At 41.7% G+C, this 27,178-nt stretch overlaps 1 protein-coding gene across 1 annotated transcript in view; it reads right to left on the minus strand.

The window, feature by feature from the left end:
• Positions 1-26,627, minus strand: part of NUDT3 (nudix hydrolase 3) — a 113,295-nt gene extending 86,668 nt beyond the window's left edge. Inside the window, exon 1 of the mRNA XM_043907209.1 lies at positions 26,232-26,627. Within this exon, the coding sequence (XP_043763144.1) occupies positions 26,232-26,330 (99 nt within the window). The 5' untranslated portion in view covers positions 26,331-26,627. The remainder of the gene's footprint in view (positions 1-26,231) is intronic.
• Positions 26,628-27,178: the final 551 nt, after the last annotated feature.

The raw sequence follows: 27,178 nt of genomic DNA on the forward strand, positions 1-27,178 counted from the left end.
TATTCCCAACACAGAAACAAGGGGTGCCCCCTTTAAACTCAGACCATATCCTTCCTCTGCTCAAAACCCTCCAATAATTTCCCATCTGACTCCAGATCCAAGTCCTCATATTTCATGGCCAAAGTCCTTACACAGACTTGGTTAAATGACATCGTATCTTGTGCAGCTCCGAACACAACACTTGGCTAAAAAAGCACCTGACTAATAACAATGCCATTCCTGAAGCCACCGGGGCTTCACAGCAGACTACACTTAGAATCACTGACAGCAGCAGTTCTCAAAGACTCCTGAGGGCCACAGGCCTCCGAGGAGCCGTCGCTATTTTCTATTAACACTGGGATGTCATCTGCCTTTTCCACTCTTATTCTCTCATGTGGACACCGTGGGGTTTTCCAGGGGCTACATGACTGGCAAAGATACCATCACTCTGACAACTAATGGAAAGTGTGCTTGTATAGTCTTGTGTTATCTGGGATTTTCTAAGATAACAGGTTAAGGGTATAAATACGGTTTTCAGAGATTAGCTCAGTTTAATCTCAGTTCTCCACTCTTACCAGCTATCATCACTTACACATACTATAATTCCTATAAAGTGAATATTGTCTAACATGTCATTAATTTCAAATTCAGAAGCTTTGCTTATGCCTACACAAAAACACAAGTGGTACATTTTGCTTTTTTATTTTGCAACGTTTTTAAAATTTTTAAACTTTTATAAATTTTAAAATTTTATCTAAAACTGCTAACACTTTATGCCAGGAACATTTTATTCCAAAACAGAGAAAATGTATCTATAATAACTTTTCTAGATTTAAGAATGAATTGTTTCCTTAAAAAAGGAAGGTTATAAGATTCAATTTCTCAAACCACAGCTGTACCATTCATGTCTAAAGACGCTGAAAAAGATGAAACTGACCATATCAGGGAGTTGTCTGATTCAAGAAAGAGAAGTCTATGCCGAGAAAACTGGATGAAACTGAAATAAGAAACAAAAATACGATGACTTGATAGATATTAATTATTTATCTTATTATGCCTTATGCAACAAGACATTTTCTAGTAGTATTACTGAGGCAACATTCTGGGACTAATCATTCAAAGTTTTTTTTAAAAAATAGTAGTTTACACACCATGGTCAAGTGGGATTTATTCCAAGGATGAAAGGATGGCACAACATCTGCGTATCAATCAATGTGATATACCACATTAACAAAATGAAGGATAAAAATTTATATAATCATCTCAATAGATGAAGAAAACACACTTGACAAAATTCAACATTTATGATAAAAACTCTCAACAAAGTGGACATAGATGGAATGTACCTCAACATAATAAAGGCATATATGACAAACCCACGGCTAACATCATACTAAATGCCAAAAAATTGAAAGCTTATCTTCTAAGAACAGAAACAAGAGAAGAATGCCTACTCCGACCATTTTTATTCAAGATACTACTGTAAGTCTTTTAGGCAATTAAGCAAGAAAAGAAATAAAAGGTATCCATGTCAGAAAGAAGTAAAACTGTGACTATCTGCATTCTAAACACTATAAACACTCTATAAAAGTTCTATAAAGTTATAGAACTCTAAAAACACCAACAAAGTTCAACAAATTCAGTAAAATTATAAAGTACAAAATCAATATATAAAAATCAGTTGCATTTCTATACAACTGCATAACAATCAGAAACACCATTTACAATTGCATCAAAAAGAATAAATATCTAGGAATAAATTTAACTAAGGAGGTGAAAGATCTGGAAACCAAAAACTGTAAGAAACTGAAGAAGACCCAAATAAATGGACAGTTATCCCACATTCATGGATTAGAAGAACAATGTTAAAATGTCCATTCTACCTAAGCATCTACAGACTCAATGCAATGTCTATTAAAATTCCAATGTCATTTTTCACAGAAATAGAAAACAACAATCCTAAATGTACATGAAACCACAGAAGACTCCAAATAGCCAAAGCAATCTTGAGAAAGAAGAACAAAACTGAAGGCATCGAGCTTCCATTTTCAAACTATATGACAAAGCTACAGTGATCAAAAGAGTATGGTACAGGCATCAAAAGAGACACAGATCAACAGGAAAGAAAGTAAGTCCAGAAATAAACCCATGCATTTATGGCCAATTAATTTATGACAAAGGAGCCAAGAACGTAAAATGAGGAAAGGACAGTCTCTTCAATAAATGGTACTGGGAAAACTGGATAGTCACATGCAAAAGAATAAAACTGAGACACCATCTTATCCCACACATGAAAATCAACTCAAAACAGATTAAAAATCTGAAACCATAAAACTCCTCAAAGAAAACACAGAAGATAGCTCCTTGGCATTGATCTTACTGATGAGTTTTTAAATCTGATATCAAAAGCAAAGGCAACAAATGCAAAAATAAACAAATGTAACTGTACCAAACTAAAAAGCTTCTGCTCAGCAAGGAAAATCAATAAAATAAAAAGGCAATCTATTCAATGGGAGAAAATATTTGTAAATCATGTATCTGATAAGCGGTAATATCCAAAATACATAAAGAACTCATACAACTCAACAGCAATAAAAAATCTGATTTTAAAAACGAGCATTTTTTTTTCAAGATGACATCCAAATGGCCAAAAGATACAGGAAAAGGTGCTAATCATCAATGAATGTCACTAACCAGGAAAACGCAAATCAAAACCACAAGATACCAGTTCAGTTCTGTTAGAACAGCTATCATTAAACAGACAAGAGATGGCAAGTACTGGGTGTGGAGAAAAGGGAAATCTGTGCACTGTTTGTGGGAATATAAATGGTTTAGCACTAACGAAAACAGTATGAAGGTTCCTCAAAAAATTAAAAATAAAACTACCATATGATCCACCAATCCCACTTCTGGGTATTTATCCCAAGTAACCAAACTCACGATCTTGAAGAGACACCTGCACACCTGTGTTCAATGCAGCATTATTTACAATGGCCAAGACACAGAAACAAACTAAGAGTCCATGAATGCATGAACAGGAAAAAAAGGTAAAACACAAACACACAGGACTATCATCCAGCCACAAAAAGGAAACGCTGTTCTCTGTAACACTGATGGAGCTTAAGGGAATTATGCTTTGTGAAATAAGTCTGAGACAAATACTGTATGATCCCACTTATCTGTGAAATCTAGAAGAACTGAGCTCGTAAAAGCAGAACAGATTGGTGGCTGACAGAGGTGGGGGTGGAGTGTGACTATGGCCAAAAGGCACAAGTTTTCAGTTTTTTGTTTTAGGGGTTTTTTGGCCACGCCACCTGGCTTGTGGGATCTCAGTTCCCCAACCTGTAACTGAACCCGGGCCACGGCAAGGAAAGCCTGGGATTCTAACCACGAGGCTATCAGGGAACTCCATAAACTTTCTGTCTTAAGAGACGTTCTAGGGATATCATGTACAGGATGGTGGCTACAGTTAACAATATTGTATTATGGATTTGAAAGTTCTGAGACAGTAAATCTTAAAAGTTCTCATTACAAGAAAAAACAAGTATGACTATGTTACAGTGGAGAAACCAGAAAGACCTCACGATTATCAAGTCATCAATAACATCAACACTGATGTCCACCAGTACTAAGACACACAGACATCATGGGCCCTTTGATATGCTGCAATGAGCAGGGCACATCACTTCTGTGATATTACTGCCACAAATGCATGACCTCAATCTAATCAGGAGAAACCCCCATCAGACCCAAGTGAAGGAACATTCTGCAAAATAACTCACTACATACTCTATGTGAGACTCAATTTTCTTCAGATACTTCAAAACAAAATACTGAAAGATTCTGAACACAGAAGCAGTAAATGAAAACCCAGCTATCTTCAATTTATCCAGACATTAAAGGGATTTGTAAAATACCACCACTCTTTTCACTAAATCTCATATTTGCTCTCATATTTGCTTCTCAATAATGAGCACCGGGGGAAGAGGTGGTAAATGGAGGGTGGTCATCCTTTAAGATAGTTAGTTGTATTAATGCGACTGGAGACAGATAACCCAATCATTACTGTGGTTGCCAATACTACCTTCTTTTATGATCTAACATGTCATTTACAACAACAGTGCAACATTTACGTAACTTTTCCATCCCCTCAGTGGGTACACAGACATTAAAATGTGTATACAGAGTTCAGATTATTAAAAATGTTTATTAGGAAAAAACAGATTATAAAATTGTATTTAAATAAGTCATAATGTTATAGAAACTAAAAACCATAATGATTAACAGAAAATAACTTCCTCCTTATGTTTTAGAGGAAATTATTTGGCAGTTGAATGGTATTTATCCTCACAACAACTGTAGGCCTACTATGTGAAGAGCAACATGCAGGTACCATGGAAGATAAACTCTGAGAAACACATTAAACTCTAATTATAATCTAGTGGGTTCAAAACAGGGGATGTTTTTCCCACATTTGCTATGGCGAATGTGAAATATCTTTATAATGGAAGAAACCTAATAAAACTGCTTTCAAAAATATTTGGTTTTGGTATTCAGAATTTGCCCAAAATATCTATGCTTCTGATAAACTCAGATTCTTCCCACAACACACGTGCTAGCTCCAGGACGCATGATCAGCGGCAGCTGAGGGAGACAATGAGCAATAGACACTGCTGAATCTGGTGCAGACTGTGCTCCTGTAACTGTATTACAACCTCTCATTCCACCGGCTTTGTTTTGATTTGAATGCTGGTGTGAGGAGTCAGTTTTAGAAACTTATTTTTATTCAAATTTCCCATTCCACCCATTTAACTCCTTTTGTGGATCTGTCACATAATTTGTATTATTTCTACCTTTGTACATATTTTACCAGAAATAACACAGTAGACAGATACGAACACCCTTCTGGTTTCAGGCCCCTTATCTCCCTGAAGTGACTGGATAGACCATGTCTTCAGTTCAGTTCAGTCGCTCAGTCGTGTCCAACTCTTTGTGACCCCATGAATCACAGCACGCCAGCCCTCCCTGTCCATCACCAACTCCCGGAGTTTACTCAAGCTCAGGTCCATCGAGTTGGTGATGCCATCCAGCCATCTCATCCTCTGTCGTCCCCTTCTCTTCCTGCCCTCAATCCCTCCCAGCCTCAGGGTCTTTTCCAATGAGTCAACTCTTCCCATCAGGTGGCCAAAATACTGGAGTTTCAGCTCCAGCATCAGTCCTTCCAATGAACACCCAGGACGGATCTCCTTCAGGATGGACTGGTTGGATCTCCTTGTGGTCCAAGGGACTCTCAAGAGTCTTCTCCAACACCACAATCCAAAAGCTTCAATTCTTTGGCGCTCAGCTTTCTTCACAGTCCAACTCTCACATCCATACATGACCACTGGAAAAACCATAGCCTTGACTAGACGGACCTTTGTTGGCAAAGTAATGTCTCTGCTTTTTAATATGCTATCTAGGTTGGTCATAACTTTCTGTCCAAGGAGCAAGCGTCTTTTAATTTCATGGCTGTAATCACTATCTGCAGTGATTTTGGAGCCCAAAAAAATAAAGTCTGACACTGTTTCCACTGCTTCCCCATCTATTTCCCATGAAGTGATGGGAACAGATGCCATGATCTTAGTTTCTGAATGTTGAGCTTTATGCCAATTTTTTCACTCTCCTCTTTTACTTTCATCAAGAGGCTCTTTAGTTCCTCTTCACTTTCTGCCATAAGGGTGGTGTCATCTGCATATCTGAGGTTATTGACATTTCTCCCAGCAATCTTGATTCCAGCTTGTGCTTCTTCCAGCCCAGCATTTCTCATGATGTACTCTGCATATAAGTTAAAAATAAGTGGGGTGACAATATACAGCCTTGACATACTCCTTTTCCTATTTGGAACCAGTCTGTTGCTCCATGTCCAGTTCTAACTGTTGCTTCCTGACCTGCATATAGGTTTCTCAAGAGGCAGGTCAGGTGGTCTGGTATTCCCATCTCTCTCAGAATTTTCCACAGTTTATTGTGATCCACACAGTCTTAGGTTACCTCTATGTCCACAAATTTAAATATTCTACTTGGTTGGTGCAAAAGTTTATTGCAATTTTGCATTGCTGAACTTGGCCATTTGATATCGTAATACATTCTTAAATAAATGTGTCTACATTATACATCATTTTAATGCACATTTCTCTTTTATTTTTTGCTAATGACATTACTATTTTATATTTTATATTTTAGACTACAGAAATGATGTTAGTCAAAAAGCAAATTTGAGCAATTTTTTTATTCAAGATGGGTCATAAAGCAATGGAAACAACTTGCAACATCAACCCACGCATTTGGCCCAGGAACTGCTAATGAACTTACAGTGCAGTGATGGTCCAAGAAGTTTTGCAAAGGAGATGAGGACCTTGAAGATGAGGAGGAGCATAGTGGCCAGCCATCAGAGGCTGACAACCACCAATTGAGAGCATCACTGAAGCTGATCCTCTTCTAACTACGTGAGAAGTTGCTGAAAAACTCAATGTCAACGATTCTACGGTCATTCAGCGTTTGAAGCGAATCAGAAAGGTGAAAATGTCTGATTAAGTGAGTGCCTCATGACCTGATCGAACATTCAAAAAATTGTCATTTTGAAGTGTTATCATCTCTTATTTGATGCAACAAGGAACCATTTCTCCATTGGACTGTGACATGCAATGAAAAGTGGATTTTATAAGACAACCAGCAATAGTTCAGTGGTTGGCTGGACTGAGAAGCTCCAAAGCACCTCCCAAAGCCAAACTTGCACCAAAAAACAATCACGGTCACTGTTTGGTGGTCTGCTGCCCATCTGGTCCACTACAGCTTTCTGAATCCTGGCGAAACCATTACATCTGAGAATTATGCCCAGCAAATGAATGAGATGCAACACCTGCAGCCGGCACTGGTCAACAGAATGGGCCCAATTCTTCTCCACAGAAACACCCCACATGTCATACGACCAATACTTCAAAGTTGAACGAACTGAACTATGAAGTTTTGCCTCATCTGTCACATTCACCTGACCTCTCACCAACCAACTTCCTCTTCTTCAAGCATCTCAACTTTTTGCAGGCAAAACACTCCCACAACCAGCAGGAGGCAGCAAATGCTTTCCAAGAGTGTCAAATCCCAACGCATGGATTTTTACGCTACAGGAATAAACAAACTTATTTCTTGTTGTCAAAATGTGTTGATTGTAATAGTTCATATTTTAATTTAAAAAGATGTATTTGAGCCTAGTTATAATGATTTTAAAATTCACAATCTTGGGGAGGGAGGCGGGAGGGGGGATCGGGATGGGGAACACATGTAAATCCATGGCTGATTCATGTCAGTGTATGGCAAAAACCACTACAATATTGTAAAGTAATTAGCCTCCAACTAATAAAAATAAATGAAAAAATAAAATAAAATAAAATTCATAATCTGAAACCACCATTACTTTTTCACCTAACTAATATAACCTTAGGTCCTACCTCTTTCCATATAAAACCCTTTCAAAGTAAACCCTCGCAGCTCCATTTCTGGATTAAGTACTTTCTTTCCCGGCTCCTGTATTTTTGGATCACATTACACACTGAAGTCTATCCTTACACAGTTGGGTTAGGCTGTTACAATCAGAGTCTTTTTTTTAATGCCTGTACAATTTGTATTAAAGTAGTGACAGCAAACTTCTACTCACCCTTCAATACCCAGATTTATTTCTTTCTCATTATTTCCAACTTCCCAACAGTCACTTCTAACTTCAGCAACAGTCACCCCTCTGTTCCTAAAACATTCTGGACAAGGTTCTTTTACAACACAACTACTGTATGTTGATCATTGTGATTCCTTCAGTGGTTTTGGCCTTAGTGACAATGGCTAACAATTCCTGAATGTTCAAAATGGCCCTAGGGGGCACTTTATCTTTCTTCACTTAGGTTTCAAAACAACTACAGGAATTAGGCACTGTTTATTCCCATTTTACAGATGATAAGACTGACTCTTAAGTCAGCTTCCCACTCTTAAGATCCTATACAATATACTCCCAAATCAGTCCCCAATCTTGGAACATCTCCACTGTTCCCTTTCCTCTCTCTAGCTCCTCTTTGAAAAGGGATGAGGAAATGTACAAACCAAACACCATATATTTTATCCTCTTTTGATCCCACTAGATTATAAATCACCAGAGCTCTACAAGTGTCTCTCCTGTTCACAGTTTATCCTCTGTGGGGCTCTATACACTGTGAGGCCCACCAACTGTTTGTGAGGATACATACCATCCAACCACCAACCTTAAAAACTATAATTTCAATCAAAACCAAACCACAGCAACTCTTCCAAACTTCTTCTTGCCTCTCGAATTCTTATCACCAGACCACTTTCAGTAAATACACTTCACTTCTCTTTCTCAGAAGAATGGGGTCATCTGGAAGGAGTTTCCTCAAATTCCCACCAGTACAATTCAGGCTCTAGGTTTTGTCTTTTATCCAACCACAATCTCAGAAGAAAGTACATTTCTTTTCTAAAACCTGTCCTAATCAGCCAAATCTACAAGTCCCATCTCACTGTTTTACTGGAACCGCTTTCTACAGACACTGTTCACTCCATCTCACGTTCACTCTGCCTGCTCCAGGTCTGCCACTATTGCCTACCGTTCCCTCCTGAAATGTCCTGCTGCCTCTCTGGCTGCAGTGAGGCCTGAGCTCAGGCCTGCCCTCAGCTTTTCTCTCTATGCATCTTCTCTCATGCTGGCTCTCCATTCTCCCCATCTCTGTCCCTAACACTCAGCTCTCTACCCACAGTCCTGACTTCTCATTCCACCTCTAATCCCACGGCATCAGTACACTGCATTACTTCAGATCTGACACGACAAACACCAAAGTTCCATCTTCTCTCCAAAAACAACTGCTCTTCTAAATTTCCGTTTTTCCTGTCACCCAGATCAAAATTTAAAAGTGACTTTTAACCAAAACACCCTTCATCTTTAACATACCATCATTAAAATCTGTCCATTCCTTTGACTGCAACACCTCTTACTTCATTCCTTCACTTCATTGCCTGCTGCCATGGCTCTCAATTCTAGGAGAGAGAAGCATTCTCCCAACAACCTTTTGGTGAAAAGTCCAGCATTCCAATCTCAAGACTTTCCACAACCACTCTTTGAAGGACAGTTATGGTTCCCCAAAGTCCCCAAACCAAAGTCCTAATCCTCTGAAGTCAAGGTTCCATACCCTCAACCTCCCCCCTTCCTCACCACCAGTCCCACCTGAGACTCAGGCACACAAGCAGCTCATTCCGACCCTCAATCATGGTAGGCCCCCTTCTCCTAACATACCCTTTCCCTGCCTTCCTGTCTGTCTAAATTCCATCCATCTCTTAAAGCCCAAGATTGACTCTTTCAGTATTTTGCCTCCAACCTGAGGTACTTGCAAAGCACAGTCTGGGTTTTTCTTTTTTGTTTTGGCCGTACCCCCATGGCCTGTGGAATCTTAGTTCCCCAACCACGGACTGAATCTGGGTCCCAGCAGTGAAAGTGCCGAGTCCTCTAGCCACTGGACCACCAGGAAAAACGAAAATGAAAGGTGCTCAGTTGTGTTCGACTCTGCGACCCCACAGACTGTACGTCCGTGGGATTCTCCAGGCCAGAATACTGGAGGGGGTAGCCTTTCCCTTCTCCAGGGGATCTTCCCAACCCAGGTCTCCCGCACTGCAGGCGGATTCTTTACCAGTTGAGCCACAAGGGAAACCCAAGAATATTGGAGTGGGTAGCCTATCCCTTCTCCAGCAGATCTTCCTGACCGAGGAATGGAACCGAGGTCTCCTGCATTGCAAGCAGATTCCATTCCACTGCAGGCAGACTGCCAGCAAAGTCCCTACTTCTTTTTCTATTTGCTCCAAGTACTTTAAGTTCTGCCTTTTCAGTTTCTCTATCTGATTCCACCCAGAATACACAGTAGCCATTTGTTCAACCATACTGACACGGCTAAAAGAAATTTAATTCATCAGTTTAGAAAAGCATATTCCTGGAGACCAGGGAACACGTCCACAGTTTTAAAAATCATCCCTGCACCTAGAATACTTTGTATAAAGACGCAATAAATTCTTGTTAACCAAGACAGAACCTGAAGACTACATGCATTTTAAGAAGCATCCTACAGTTTTCATAAGCTTTCATTTTTAAAATTCAGTTTTCATCTGTTCCTTGACACCCAAAAAGGTTTAAAATATAAAAATTCACACATTCTCAAATATTCTTTAGGTTAATTCTAAAAAAAGAAACCATAGGCATCAAGGGTAGGAGGGTATGATGAAGCTGGTAAGCATTTCATAAAAATATCAGTTCAGATCAGTGTTAGTTACACCTGCTCTAATTTGACTAGATTATTTTTCGGCCACTTAAAATAAATTTTACAAACTTTAGCATCAAAAAAATGTTACCACACACACACACACACAAAAGGTGGGGATATTAAAATCTGCTCCATAATAAATACAGATTCTGACTCAACACATAGACGTCGCTTCCAGAGCACTGGATTAGTAAGGTTAACTTAAAAAATGACCCAGGAGGTGTTGCTAGAACAGAAACCAAGTCTGGCTATCTGTAGCCACAAGGAATGTACTGGAAGAAACATCAAAGGGTCAGAAAACTGGAGTGACAGGGCCAGGCCTGGAAGATGGGCTCATACCGCAGCAAGAGGCACGGCCTGGCCAACAACACGGACATTGGCTCAGCATACAGCTACTCCGCTCCTCTCCTCCCTCAGCAGCCTCCTCAGAACCAGCCCCAAGGGCTGAGCGGCTGACCTGCGGCGCCCGAGTCCTGCACCCACAGGCCCGTCAGAGAAGGGGAAGGGCACACGGGCCCATTTGGTTTCTGGGCTGTTGAGTGGCCGCCTCCTCCTCTCCAAGAGGGGCTTTCTCCAGAAAGAAGAGAATGCTCTGAGGAAGGAGGAGCTGGCCAGAGATCCTAAAAATAATAAACACCTACCCCTCTCTCCACAGACACCCACTTCCAAAATTATTCACAGAACGACGCAAATATTAATCCATACTCTGATTTTCTGCCTGAAAAGTCAATCCTTCAGGATACTCCGAATCCCTGCACCACAGTGCGAAGTTCTTCTCCAGACACTCTACTGTGAACACTGCTGCCTCAACGGCCCTTGGCCACTCCTGCTCAGTCCAACCACGGCATACTCTCCCCAAGTCCCCTGATCAAGTCCTCTGCCAAATCCTTCCAAGCCTCACACCTTTTCAAATGCAAGAATTCACCTCCCTTACTCTTTCTCCCACAGCACTATATTTCTACTTAAAAAAAAAAAAAAGTTTTAGCATCAAAGCAGAGCAATTAACAGGGATTATTTTTTAAATAAATATAAGTTGCCTCAATAGTTTTCTTTTATGCATTTAAAATAATTTCCTCAATATGCAATAAAGTACTAATTTTTAAAATGGTACATAGTACTTATATCATGAAATAAAAAATGAAAGTCGGACCTTGAAGGATTTTTCTGGTTCCAGTGAAAGCCCCAAGTTCAAAACCGGTAGGGTTCTCTGTTGAGTTTTTTTGTTTTCAAGTCCATGGGAATGAGGAGGAAACATATCCTTTTTCCTCCCTCAGACACTGGTTGGGTTGGTCTCCCCTCTTAACTTTCTTTTTCCCAGCACAGACTGGGGTGGGGGCAGAGCAGGGAGAGAGGGAGAGGATAAGAACTGTCTTTACCCAGAGAAAGGCTTCTCTCTCCTTTTCTTCTGCTTTATCAACGGGAGCTGCTCCACAAGGACGGTCTGAGGGGAGAGGGAGAGAGGGCGGGCCACGTACAGGGCCACCGTCACCAGCGCTCCGTCTCCCTGGCCGCCTGGTGCCTCTCCTAACACTAAACTGCCACAGACGACTAAACCATGGGGTCACACTATTTTAAGGTCTTCTACTTCAAATATTGCACTGTATTGCAATTCCTGCCTTAGTTCTCTAACTCCATGCCAGACCTTATGAAAGTCGGGGCCTTCCTTATTCACTGAACACAGCACACTGCCTACAGCTCACTAGCTGAATTAATAAGCAAACAACTAAGGTTCAGGAATTTCCCCAAACCACCTTCTTACTACAATTTTCTCCAACCTCAAGTTGCAATGAAGTAGAAACTGCCTTTTTCTGGGTTATATATTTACACAGCTGACACTGAATACTGACTTGTGCCAGTCCCTGGACTAAGTGTTATATATAATAAATAATTTCACTTGACCTTCCCACAGTACAATGAAATAGGAGAAGATGAGGTGTAAAGTAATTTGCTGAAGGTCAGAGACTGGTGAGTGTAAAAGCCAGGGCTCCCTCCCTGACTGACCCTGGGGCCCAAGCTCTTCACCACCTCAGACATCAAACCTCAAACGCCACCCAAGGGGCCTGGGCAGCGCCTAGGTTTGTGAAGTCCATCAGATCATTCTGACAGAGATACATCATGTTTCCAAAGTAAAGAGGTAATAACATTTTCATCTCCACAATGAAATAGGCACTCTTCCATTTTTCTTGAAACATGGAACCCTTTTTCTCTTCTATCTTTTCCATTTTTGAGAGAAATGTACAAGGGTACAAGGAACATTTCCCCTAACTCTACCTTCAAAAGGCAAGAACATCTTAGCCACCACAATAAATGGGAGCTGACCCTGGGCCCTGGTATCACAGAGATAAAAGACCAGATTCCTTATTTGAAAATTTTCAATATTAGTATGTTGGATACTAATATTTTTTAAATTCTTAATCATCTTGCAGCCCAAACACAGCCATGACCAACAGTCTGTGGTCCTCAAAATGTTTCAGGACAAACAGGCTTTCAAGAGCTATACATCCAGGCATGACCTTCCATGACCTACCTAGCCCAATGTCTCCCACCTGGAATATTTTCATTGGCTACCCAAATCCAACCAAGACATTCAGGTGTAGTGTCACACACCCCAAACAACTGTCCCTAATATTCCAGATCATTTTCACAGTCTCCTTCAAATTCCTCTCCATCGCTTCTCTAATTTTACACTCTAATCTGCATCCTGCAACAGTTTAAAGCTCCTCAAGAGCTCAGATTCTGTATTCTACACATCTCTCTTTTTTAATTTGAGGATACTTACTTTACAATATTGTGATGATTTCTGCCATACATCAACATGAATCAGCCACAGGCCCCCTCCCTCTTAAAGTTCCCTCCCACCTCCCTCCCCAACCCCCACTCTAGGTTGTCACAGAGCTTTGGACTCCCCGTGTCATACAGAAAATTCCCACTGGCTATCTACTTTACATATGGTAATGTATATGTTTCAGTGCTACTCTCGCAAATCATCCCACCTTCTCTCTCCCTACTGTGTCATTCTGCACAGCTTACACCCCTCAGTTTGAAGTATTCTTTACAGACACCACCATTACTTCTGTACTTAAAAAATCCTTTTTGAAAGAAAAAATCACTCAAGAGTGCCTAGCTGAAGGATGATACCAAGTTAGTTCCTTATTAAACAGTTGTCAAACCGATGAAAATACCATAGAAATATAGTTATTACATACAAAGACTAACTCATTTTACCAATAAAATCTAAAGGTTTCATCTTACTATTACTAAACACAGTCTATCCAAACTACAAAATCTCCAGGGAAGAAATCACCATTGCAATGATAAGTGTAAAAACCCTGAGTCAGGGCTCAGCATGCTCAGTAAATGATGACTGAATATAAGTCTAGTAAATAAGTCACTTAGTAAATAGTCAAAAGTTCCAATTACTAAAAATATATTAGCTCATGGTATTCATTATAAAAAGTGTTTTACAAAAGCATATAACTTTTCTTATGGCATATTTTACTAGGATTCTTAAATATTCCAAGAAAGATCACCACCCTTCCTTTTTATAGAAGTAGCAGCACTGTATGTATGAGTTCCTATCCATTTCTGTTCATCATTGCTAAGCTGCTCTCATAAAGCAAATGAGAAGTGTTAAATAACAGACTTCCAGGCAGTTCTTTAAAAGGACTTTTTTCTTTCCTCTCTTACGAACAAAGAGATCAACTAACTATATACAAAGAAAGTCTACCTAAGGAATCATTTCTTTTTTATGTTTATAATACTCTTTTCTTTTTCTCTTTATAACATTTTGCTTTAAATTTTTATTCTTTTTGTAATAAGCTTTTTCCTGGAGTAGAAATTCACTCTCTTTATCTCCTTTTGGAAGTGCTCACAAAATACCACAACATAAGATAATGCTTTACGACACATGAATTACTAATTTCCCATTTTAAAGGGGGTTAAAAAACATCCCGCACTGCCTACAATTTGTTTTATTAAGTGCATTCGGACAAAGCACACAAAAAAATATGCTCTTACTGTGCCTCAGATACATAACCAGATTCACAGAAACAGCCCACTTTTGGTTAACTGCATTAAGAAAGCAGCAGCAGAACACAATTTGAACAGTAAGATGTCAAAAAGAAATTTTAAAAATCACTTCATGTTTGTTTTGCGAATACTTTTGGTACTCACATTTGAATACGGGTGTTTCATTCTAGAAACTTGTTTCTATGTCAAATTAAATCAGGAGGTTACACGGGCAGTGACCTTTTTCAGTCGTATCTTCCCACACCCAGTTCTCCCTGTGAGGGAGTGTTAGAGAGAGAGAAGTTTGAGGCCTGGTCTGTGAGAAGGGAAAAAAACAGTTTTCTTTCCTCCTGAGTAGGAAAAACCCAGCTCTTCCCTACTGTGTGCTTCTTCCCTGTGAGTCTCCACTGCTCACACAGAAGGCTTCTGACCACTAATACTTGGCTCTGACTTCTAAGACTTCTGATGAGCAAATGTGTATGGGGTTTTCCACACCAAGCCAAGTCTCTGCAACGCCAGCTGGGTGTCCCACAATTTAACTCAATTCTGCCACTATCTTCCCAGAGAAAGTGTCCACCTGGAGATCCTACAGGTTAAGGTCTCAATCCTACAAGACCGTCCGTGTCCCCCTTCAGATGGTGGTCTCCAGCACAGATTATAACCTGTGCTTCTGACCAATCAGCTACAGATCAAGGTGCCAATGACCCCTCTCCTTGGGTTCCTCCCAGGCCTCAGGGAAACATTTCCTTACATTTACCAGTTTATGAAAGGACACAGGTGAACAGCCCGGTGAAGAAAGGTCCTGTCCAGTCAGAAAGAGTCCTGCGTGCAGGAGGCTCTGCTTGCATGGAGTCTGGGCGCATCACCCTCCCCGTGTGGATGTGTCTGCCCACTGGAAGTTCTCCAAACCCCACAGAGGCTTCACTATATAGGCATGATCAAACATTTAACTCCATTTTCAGATTTTCTCCCTTCTCAAGAGAAGGGGGGGGGGGGGGGGCAGGGGGAGGAGTTTGCTGAAAATTTCAAGCTTCAAATCATGGCTTGGACCTAAAGAAACAAAAGGCCTATACATAGAAAACTATAAAACACTGATGAAAGAAATCAAAGAGGACACAAACAGATGGAGAAATATACCATGTTCATGGATTGGAAGAATCAATATTGTCAAAATGGCTATACTACCCAAAGCAATCTATAGATTCAATGCAATCCCTATCAAGCTACCAACGGTATTTTTCACAGTACTAGAACAAATAATGTCACAAAATTTGTAGGGAAATACAAAAAACCTCGAATAGCCAAAGTAATCTTGAGAAAGAAGAATGGAACTGGAAGAATCAACCTGCCTGACTTCAGACTATACTACAAAGCCACAGTCACCAAGACAGTATGGTACTGGCACAAAGACAGAAATATAGATCAATGGAACAGAACAGAAAGCCCAGAGATAAATCCACGAACCGATGGACACCTTACCTTCGACAAAGGAGGCAAGGATATACAATGGAAAAAAGACAACCTCTTTAACAAGTGGTGCTGGGGAAATTGGTCAACCACTTGTAAAAGAATGAAACTAGAACACTTTCTAACACCATACACAAAAATAAACTCAAAATGGATTAAAGATCTAAATGTAAGACCAGAAACTGTAAAACTCCTAGAGGAGAACATAGGCAAAACACTCTCCGACATGAATCACAGCAGGATCCTCTATGACCCACCTCCCAGAATATTGGAAATAAAAGCAAAAATAAACAAATGGGACCTAATTAAACTTAAATGCTTTTGCATAACAAAGGAAACTATAAGCAAGGTGAAAAGACAGCCCTCAGATTGGGAGAAAATAATAGCAAATGAAGAAACAGACAAAGGATTAATCTCAAAAATATACAAGCAACTCCTGCAGCTCAATTCCAGAAAAATAAATGACCCAATCAAAAAATGGGCCAAAGAACTAAACAGACATTTCTCCAAAGAAGACATACAGATGGCTAACAAACACATGAAAAGATGCTATACATCACTCATTATCAGAGAAATGCAAGTCAAAACCACAATGAGGTACCATTACACGCCAGTCAGGATGGCTGCTATCCAAAAGTCTACAAGCAATAAATGCTGGAGAGGGTGTGGAGAAAAGGGAACCCTCTTACACTGTTGGTGGGAATGCAGACTAGTATAGCCGCTATGGAGAACAGTGTGGAGATTTCTTAAAAAACTGGAAATAGAACTGCCATATGACCCAGCAATCCCACTTCTGGGCATACACACTGAGGAAACCAGATCTGAAAGAGACACGTGCACCCCAATGTTCATCGCAGCACTGTTTATAATAGCCAGGACATGGAAGCAACCTAGATGCCCATCAGCAGACGAATGGATAAGGAAGCTGTGGTACATATACACCATGGAATATTACTCAGCCATTAAAAAGAATTCATTTGAATCTGTTCTAATGAGATGGATGAAACTGGAGCCCATCATACAGAGTGAAGTAAGCCAGAAAGATAAAGACCATTACAGTATACTAACAGATATATATGGAACTTAGAAAGATGGTAACGATAACCCTATATGCAAAACAGAAAAAGAGACACAGATGTATAGAACAGACCTTTGGACTCTGTGGGAGAAGGTGAGGGTGGGATGTTTTGAGAGAACTGCATCGAAACATGTATATTATCTAGGGTGAAACAGATCACCAGCCCAGGTTGGATGCATGAGACAAGTGCTCGGGGCTGGTGCACTGGGAAGACCCAGAGGGATTGGGTAGAGAGGGAGGTGGGAGGGGGGATCGGGATGGGGAATACATGTAAATCCATGGCTGATTCATGTCAATATATGACAAAAACCACTACAATATTGTAAAGTAATTAGCCTCCAACTAATAAAAATAAATGGAAAAAAAAAAATCATGGCATGGTCTTTCTGGTGACCAGTCCTCATCCAAGAACCATTCAGGAGCCCACCCAGGGTTGCTCTGTTAGAAAAAAACACTCCTATCACACAGGTAATTACATGTTTCAGGAGCCCTGTGTCAGGAACAGAGATCAAGGACCAATATTAGAACAAGAGACATTCCTAGTGTTCTTGTCACTTTGGAAATTAGAAGAGTTTAAGGAGTCTATGCCAGGGACCAGGGATCAGAGATCAACATATATTTTCTATTATCTCACAGTCTGTCTCAGGAGGAACTGAAAAGCCACAACTCCACCCAGAATTCTACCTCCTCCCCACTCCACAGCTAGGGATAAAGGCACAAGGCTAAAGTGAACAGCTGCCTACCGTACACCATCCTGAGAAGAAGATACCAGAGGAATCGGGTGGAGAGGGAGGTGGGAGGGGGGATCGGGATGGGGAATACGTGTAAATCTATGGCTGATTCATATCAATGTATGACAATAAATAAAGAAAGAAAGAAAGAAGAAGATACTATGGCTCAGTAGGTCAACTCTGAGTAGTCTAAAGAATGACAATCCAGAAGTCAGAAAATACACTCTGACCCAGATGACTGCTGAGCTGCTTTTAAGAAGCTTGACGGCAAGTAGCTTCCATATGACAGCACTCTCCTGACACACAGCCCACTGACAACACATCCCCCTCTCGAAAGAACTGATCTCACACACATACACACACACACACACACACACACACACAGACAACCACTCCATTCCGAGAAGTTCCCCACTCTAAAAGGACCTCTGGCATTTAACGTAAACAAACCTCAATAAAACTAGGCAAGTATTCAAAAATCATAGGTATTCTAATGGCCTGGGTTCAAATACATTTCCAGGAAAAACTCCCAAGCTTTTGCTCTATTAAACAAAAAATGTCCTCCAACCTTTTACTTGCAACGCACTGCAGTACTAACCTGTATAAGCTAATTACCTGACTTGTGTGCAACAGCCTACTATACATACACACACACACACACACGTGCACACAGAAAACCTCTGAAAGAAGAATCAAGAGTGAGAAACAGGGTGGCTAAAGATGAGTGGGAAAGAGATTTACCTTTCACTCCGTATCTTTCACACATTTTGAATTTTGTACTGTGTGCAGCATATGTATTACCTACTCAAGGTAGTCTTTCTGAATAAGTTATCCTAAAAAGAGTGTAAAGAAACTAGGGTCTCTACTTCACATCCTTTTAGACCTGTCTCTTGAAAAGACTACAGTATTTTATCTCTACCTGTACAATACTTAAATACACTGGTATTTTTGCTCATTCACTGGCATTTACATCAGATGCTTCACAAAAGCAATGGCTTCCATTCTGCCTTGTTCATGAACAGTATCCAACCTGGAAGTAGGCACTCAGTAAAAGTTTGTAGGACAAATGAATAAATGAATGAATAAATCTAAGACGGAACACTTGGATTTACCTGGTGATACAGTGGATAAGAATCCGCCTGCCAATGCAGGGGACACAGGCTCAATCCCTGGTCTGGGAAGATTCCACATGCCACAGAGCAACTAAGCCCAAGAGCCCCAACTACTAAAGCCCGTTAGCCTAGAGCCCATCTGCAACAAGAGAAGCCACCGCAATGAGAAGCCCACACACCCGAACAAAGAGCAGCCCCCCACTCTGCAACTAGAGAAAGCCTGCCCACAGCAACGAAGACCCAGCGCAACCAAAGGTTAATTAATTAATTTTTTTTTTAATGAACACCTTTTCCTATTCAAAAGGTTAGGAAGAAAAGGCTTCAAAAAGGCTGGGAAAAAGCCTGAACACTCTTGAGGATCTATGTTACCTCAACACAAAAATTCTCAAGATGGATTCAAGTTTTCGTGAGTGGTGAGAGGATTTTACTCAGAAACTCAGGTGTATATGTTTTATTACTAAATTTTAAGTCTGAACTTTATTTCCAAATTCAATTCCTTATGCTTCTTTTATCCATATGTTATCTTTTTTTGCCATGATGGTTCCTTTGTTTTGTTTCATGTTAACCACCATCAACCAAATCCTTTAGATTCAGCACCCATAAACTTTACACCTTGTTTCTATTACTCTGACCTATATAAAGAAAAAAGTGATGATGACAGAAAAATTTTATGAGCATCCCTATTAATCTTTATCTTCAAATTAATATTAACAAAACTTTAGAATCCAAATTTGACATATATTTTTGACAATGAACCACTATCGACAAGTCATTATATCACTACTTGATTATAGTTTGTTGGTGTGTTTACTTAATTGCTAATAAAACTTTCCAGGCTATCAGCAAAATGAAAACCCTTTTCCCTCAGGTTTTCCCTAGGCATCACTAGGGTTGGGGATCAGCATAGCATATCAAGTACCCAACACAAATCCTGTGAGATGGTACAGACTTTCAAGTCCAACATCTGAAGGAAATCCTAAATGTCCTATGACAGAACCATGCAGAGAGATTCTGAAAGGATTTACAACCAAATACACACACACCTGCTATAAGCTGATACTCAAGACTATCAGACACCTTGTCACTAAGACTGGAAATAAAAAAAGAGCTGCGCGACTTCTCTGAGACCTATCTATCAGCACTTTACTGGCAGACACTAGCATTTGGTATATTTTGGTTATTTTCAGTTCCTCCACTAAGACTGCAAGCTTCCTGAAAGTAGGGACTACATGTTCACTCACTCATTCATTCACACAGTCAACAAACAATATTGAGCATCTACTACCATTCTAAGCACTGAGGACACAGGAGTGAATAAACAAGATAAAAGAGACATTCATTCCTATCCTCAGGGACTAGCCTGCATTCAGGTGAGGAAACAGACAATACATAGAATGAACACACAATATGTCTCAATGGTGACATGTGCTGTCAAGAAAAAAAGTGTTAACAGATGCACAACGGACTGGTGTTATTTTAAACAGGGTGATCGTTAAAGACCTGTCTGATAAATTTAACAAAGACCTCAGATGAAGGACGGAGCCATGCAGATACCACGGGGGAGAATCAGCACAGAAGCTAGAGGGCTGGAAGAGTGGGGTGAGAGAGAGGGAGGGTGCTAAGAGATGAGGTCAGAGCTATGGCAGGGGACCAGATCACCAGAGCGCGGTTTAAGACTTTGGATTTGCTGAGACAGGCCACCACTGGAGCAGAGGAATGAGAGAATCTGACTTCTGTGTCAGAAGAAATCACTCTACCACTCTAGCAGTGAAGACTAGAGGGGTGAGGGGACAAGCAGGGAGACCAGTCAGGAGAATAAAGTCATAATCCAGGCGAGAGGCAATACAGGGTTAGGCCAAAATCGTGCAGTGGAGGGAATTCCCTGGCAGTCCTGTGGTTAGGCCGCTGTGTTTCCACCGCAAGAGGCAGGGGTTCAAATCCCTGGTTTGAAATCAAAGATCAAGTAAGCAGCGCAGCACAGAAAAAAAAAAGTGTTCTTGAATAAGAGCCTTGCCTTTTGCTACTATTTCCACTACTGTTTCTACTAAAGTAGATACACAATACTCTATTTATTGAAAAATGAGACTCACCCAAAAGCAAAAGATTAGGACAAGAAGTAGGAAAGAATAATGAAGATCACAGTACAATTTCAGACTAGAATCCACAACTTGGGAAGCAGGTAAAAAAGGAGGTAATGGGAGAAACATCTAACTGACACCTGTATTTACTAGGCAGGCACAAGGGAAAAAGTATGGGGACGGGCATGCGTGCGTGTGTGTGTGTGCACACGCACACACACACACACACACTCTCTCGCCCCCCTCTTCTCTCTCTCTCACACACACAAAGCCTCAGGAAAGATGTAGAAAAACAAGGATCAGAAATGTCCAGTCACCATATGACCCAGCAATCACACCAGAACTGAAAGAGACACATGCACCCCAACGTTCATCGCAGCACTGTTTACAATAGCCAGGACATGGAAGCAACCTAGATGCCCATCAGCAGACGAATGGATAAGGAAGCTGTGGTACATATACACCATGGAATATTACTCAGCCATTAAAAAGAATACATATGAATCAGTTCTAATGAGATGGATGAAACTGGAGCCCATTATACAGAGTGAAGTAAGCCAGAAAGATAAAGACCAATACAGTATACTAACGCACATACATGGAATTTAGAAAGATGGTAACGATAACCCTATATGCAAGACAGAAAAAGAGATACAGATGTATAGAACAGACTTTTGGACTCTGTGGGAGAAGGCGAGGGTGGGATGATCTAAGAGAACAGCATCGGAACATGTATATTATCAAGTGTGAAACAGATCGCCAGTCCAGAATGGATGCATGAGACAAGTGCTCGGGGCTGGTGCACTGGGAAGACCCAGAGGGATGGGATGGGGAGGGAGGTGGGGGGGGGGGGGTTCAGGATGGGGAATACATGTAAATCCATGGCTGATTCATGTCAATGTATGGCAAAAACCACTACAATATTGTAAAGTAATTAGCCTCCAACTAATAAAAATAAATGAAAAAAAAAAAAAAAAAGTCCAGTTAGCTGGATCCATGCACTCGTGGTGACTCTAGAGTAATGTAATACTGTACAATCCCCGAGATATGCTACAAAAGGACTCCCCAACCGGCCTGGGCTCCACTGGAGGCTCTTCACCATGGTTGTCACCCCTGGGAGTGCCACCTCAGCCTTACTCCCCACTCTGGAGCCTGGGGGAAGGTCTTTTCACCTGCTCCCTGGGGGCATTTTTACTGACAAACACTCAGGCTACCAGAGTCTCCACTCACTGAGGGTCTTCAATGTCAGTCATCCCTTCACCCAACCTAGTGAGCTCAAGGATCTGAGGAAATGAGAACCAGGAACCCCATGCCAAGAGGCAGGCTCCTGACGGAAAAACTCAACAAGCAAAACTAAGACCTTTAAGGACAGTTTTGTTCTTTGTTTTTAAAAAGATTTTTTTTTTTTAATAAAAACAGTTTTAATGCACAAGGAAATCTGAGATGATCCAGTCAATACTTACCTTTCTGCCTCAGTTAAAAAAAGACCCCTGAGGAGTAACTTCAACTTTCCCAAACACTGTGATGTCACCCCACGTATAGTCAGTATCACTAGTCTTTCCAGGAGAGTATTTCACATTGCTAGATATTTCAACTGTCTAAAACGCCTGTGTCACACTCCCCTACCCCAGGCCAGGAGGGCAGAGTACAAGCAAGCCCACCCCTTGCTCTCTCTTTCTGTATCTCTCCCTTTTTGTAATCACAGAGGCTCCAAAGTAGGAAAGGAAAGGAAGTAAGAGAGATGATTTCACTGGAAGTGCTTTAGGAAGGCCCAAGGTGAACACCATGACAAAGATGAATGTCATTATACCCAATTTAGTGTAATAAAATCTTACTCAAGAAATGTTTCAGTATTCTGTAATGTTTATGATAAAATATTAATTGGAAGATATGGCAGATTAAAAATATAAATGCAGAAACTTTCTGGCAGTCCAGTGGTTAGGACTCCATGCTCCCACTTCATAGGGCACAGGTTCCATCCCAGGTCAGGGAACTAAGAATCCACCATGCTGCACAGCTTAAATAAGTAAGTAAACAAATAAAGTATATTTATTTGCTAATCTTTGTCAGTCATGATGTAGTCAGTCCATATCTTGACTGTGGGTCTACTGTTGAAATGCAAGCTGTCTTTCATACACTATGCCCACCATGTGTGACCTGTAATTTTCAGTTTTTTAAGAAGAAAAACAAAAACCTGAAAATATTCATGAAGTGATCTATATGCAGAGTCCATCTAGACTTCTAAGACTTCTTCTCCATCTTTTTTAGTTTTCGAATCCATATTAATCGAGCAATTTTTTTTAATAACTTGAAATTATTGGATCATTCCAAAGCATTTGAAATATTTTTCACAAAACCATTCTTTTTGAACTCACATTTCACCAACTGACGTCATATTTAATTACACTGCATGATTACAATTTTCAGTGTATTACAACAAATACACACAGATGTAGAGATAAATACAATGAATAATTACAAAAAACATAAACAAATACAGGGATCAATACAACCGGTTGGGAGGCCACATGGTCTGGAACCTGTCAGGACCAGCCCCTCACAGAGTAGAGGCAAGTGTACCAAGTGGTTACAGCAGAGGCTGGGCAAGAGACTGTCCACTTACACCAGGTTCACTGTAAGAAACGCTAATCATCACCAACTCCCCAACCTAAAGGTCTTAATTTATCAGAATGTCACCATAATTAGCAAAACATCTAAGGAGGGGAACTTTCCTGCTATTGATGCTTGTTTATCAACAGGAAAAGCAAACAGAGATTTGAAGGAAAGAGAACTCATTTTCATCATGTTGTTGAGTCTGCCCCTCTAGGCTTCTTGCCTGCCTGTCTCCTTTGTAACTGTATCACAGAACCTGACATTTGATGAGTGCTCAATAAAGCTGCTCAGTAAACTTGCTGAATATGTTCACACACCCCAACCTGGATCAGTATCTCAGCTGCTATCACTGCTGGCCTATAAATAAAATTTTCTGGGGCTGGAAAAATGGAATGCTAGAAGGTTTGACTCATGGTCTATTATCTGCTAGTATTTTCCATCTCTTTTTCTTTACATTTTAAGTATGCTTCCTGACACTGGTTAACTAAATTTATAAATCAGGGTCCTATTCATACTCACATTATTATTGTTTTAATGCTAATATTGACAGTATTCTGCAAATTATTCTATCTTGATTAAAGCCATTAGTGCTCATTAAAAAATAAAATTGGGTTGAATGTCCTATTGAGTTTGAATTTCACATTCCCGCAATGCATGGCAGCTAATGCTTCCAGTTTCTGGCACTATTATTGAGAACATAAAAGTTCTCCTGGAACTAACAAATTACTTCCCTTCCAACACAATTATATAATCTGAGAATTGAATGGCACCCTAGAGATTATTCTGTGGTCCAAAATCCCTCCCAATTAAGGGTTCCAATAAAAAACCACTCAACTTTTTGGGACAAGGAGGCATGTTTATCTTTAAATCCCATGTTACAGAATGCTGCACCAATATAGTAGGCTCTTAACACATGTAAGTTTAAACAAATCTAAAATACACCCATTTCATTAATTTTATTCTTCCTAGGCTTTAGCTGTATTATCTACTGAATCTGTAATTAAAGATTTGCATGAATCTTCTGCTCATTAACCAATGTTCAAAAAGAAATTCAGTAGAGGAAACTTCATGATCAGTCAAATGTTTTTTAACATCAATGCTGCTTGTACCGATATATAATAAACCTTCAACAGAAAATAGAAAATCAAGTCTTCATTACTTTGCTTATGATCCATAAAGGGTTTCCAATTTATCCAAAATATTCACATGTTCTCAATTCCTAGTATGATTTATTTAACATGTAAAGTCTTGCATCATTCATACAATTATATACCCTTCTACTTATAATTGTGGTTCCCACAGATTTAACCATATTACTGCAGTAAGACATGTTATTATGCTAATTAGTTTTCCCTCCAATTAACAGCCTGTGATCCCATCTGATTTCCCATAATACGACATGATAATGGGGAGAACAAAGCCTCTGGGGCAGTAAACATCACCAGTCATTTTACTTTATGCAAGTATGTATTCCAAAACAGTACACAATTTACAGCAAGGCACTGCCTAGCAGTTATTACACTGCATCTGTTTTGAGGACTTTTACAATATATTCTTGGACACAAAGTATACATTTCCAAATCTAGTTTCCTACTGTTTCACTGAAAGGAACACACAAAATCTCTCAACAGTACAATTACAGTGCTTTTATCAACTTTTTTTTCCCAGGCAATAAATTTCCACTTCCTCCTAAATATCTTTGGACAGCAACTTCTGGCAACCCATCTGTCTTTCATCACAGCTTCTTTTCATAACTAACGGGTCAAGTTCTTTTCTCTCCATTTCAACACGATGTACTGTACTTGCAGCCCTGCCACGATAGCCCACTGCTGAATGCTGGAATACAGCATATTGAATTTCACTGCCCTTCATTGTTCCCAGTTTAACTGCCATTTTATCACCATACACACGAGAGGAACGCGTTCCCACAAGCATCTTATGAATTTCCAAAGCAGCTATTCTTTGAGGATTTACAAAAAAACGTTCGCCTTCTCTGAATTCCCTTTATCACCAGAGAAACGGCTTTGAGGAGTTTAGAGATTTTTTTTTTAAGTACCCTGTGCAGATTCTAAGCATTTCTATTTTGCAAGCAAATTTAATCCTAAAGATCTCCCCAGGGCAATGGAGGAATGTCGGAGCAAAGAATCTTAAAAGACCGATTTTGGCTTTCCCAATTAAAATGAAAAAATTTTCAACCCACAAAGATTATCTTATCAAATTGTCCTTTCTTCTCAGGCTTACACCATATGGACTACCCAGCGCAGTGGAAAACAAACAACTGGCTTTGGCTTTTGCACAACGCCCTAAATCTTCCTAAGGCTCCCCCCACCGCCTCGGGCTCCCAGACGTACATAATCCCTCGGCAAACCCCGAACCTGCCAATGAAGTGGATGCTTTCTCCGCCACAAAGGGCCGGCCCCGCGCCGCGTGCACGGCGGCTCCTGCACACACACATGTGCCGGGCTGGCCTGACACAAGCGCGGGGCTGCCCGCCCCGGACCCCAAGCCGCAGGCCCGGCCCGAACGCCGCGCGCTCTCCGCGGCCACCGCCTTCTGCCCGCCGCCCCTCTCTCCTCAGTGACAGGAGGCCCGCTCGCGAGTGCCCCGGCCGCGAGCTGCCGTCCCCATCGGCCCGAACCTCAGACCCACTTCCCCTCCGCCCACCGTCCTCTTCCCTTTCCCCCTCGCCTCAGGAAATTCCGTCGGAACTTCATTCGGGCCGAACCGAGCGGCCGGGCCCGGGCCGCGCCTCCCGCCTCCCCCAGCCCCGCGCCTCAGTCCGAAGTGACCACCGACCCCGGAGACCCCCGGCCGGCCCCGCGCCTCACCTCCTCCTCACTCTCGCTGCGGAAACACAGGCATGCGGCCCGCTTCTTGTAGCCGTCGCCGTCATAGGTGCGGGTCTGGTTCGACTTGAGCTTCATCATCCTCCGGGCCCAGGTTGGGGGGTGCGGCGCGGGTCTCGGGAGTCGAGGGTGGGGAGCCCGCTCCGGACGGCCGCGCGCGCGCGCGCGCCCCCGGCTCAGCCAAGGGAAGCAGGGAGGGGGGGCCGCTACTCCGCTACACGGCTCCGCCGCTGGCTCGCCGCGGCCGCCTCATTCCCCCCGGCCGAGGCCCCGCTCCGCCGCCGCCGTCACGGCTGCCGTCGCCGCCGCCGCGGCCGCCGCCCCCTCTGCCGCCGCCACCCCCGACGACGACCGCGCCGCCATCTTGGGCGCGCTGCGTCAGCGGCGTAAGGCCGCGCCGGCCTGCGGGACGGCCGCGCGCTCGCAGCGCCGGCCGCGTTCGGGAATCGCGCCCTCCCAGTCCGCGCGGCGTAAACGAGCGTCTGGGATGAGAGGGCGCCGCGGCTGGACGCGGCCTCTACGCCAAGAGCGTAAGGGCGGGGACGAGGAGCCGCTCTGCGAGGAAGCGGAGGGGGAAAAGGTGCGGGTGCTGGGCTGCCCGGCTCAACTAAAGAGGCGGAAGCAAGAATTTGCCCAAGGTCACGCCGCCTGGTCTTTGGCCTTGCCCATCCATCAGGGAGCGGGTGAGACGGAAGGTCTAGAGGTAGAAAGTAGGATGCACTTAAACGCAATGGAGCGTGCAACCCGAGATGCCTGGGATTAAGCACTGCACAGAAACGAGGCAAAAGGTGGTGCACATTTCATTGACATCCAAGATCTCTGACAGTCTATGGGCTGGGTCATGTAGTTCATTAAAAGGACAGATGTTTTATCTTACATCTCTTTATCGTGCAAAAAGGCAAATGCTTCCTCTTTAGGTATACAGGAGG

Source organism: Cervus elaphus, chromosome 7 (genome assembly GCF_910594005.1).
Source record: "Cervus elaphus chromosome 7, mCerEla1.1, whole genome shotgun sequence".
NCBI lineage: Eukaryota > Metazoa > Chordata > Mammalia > Artiodactyla > Cervidae > Cervus > Cervus elaphus.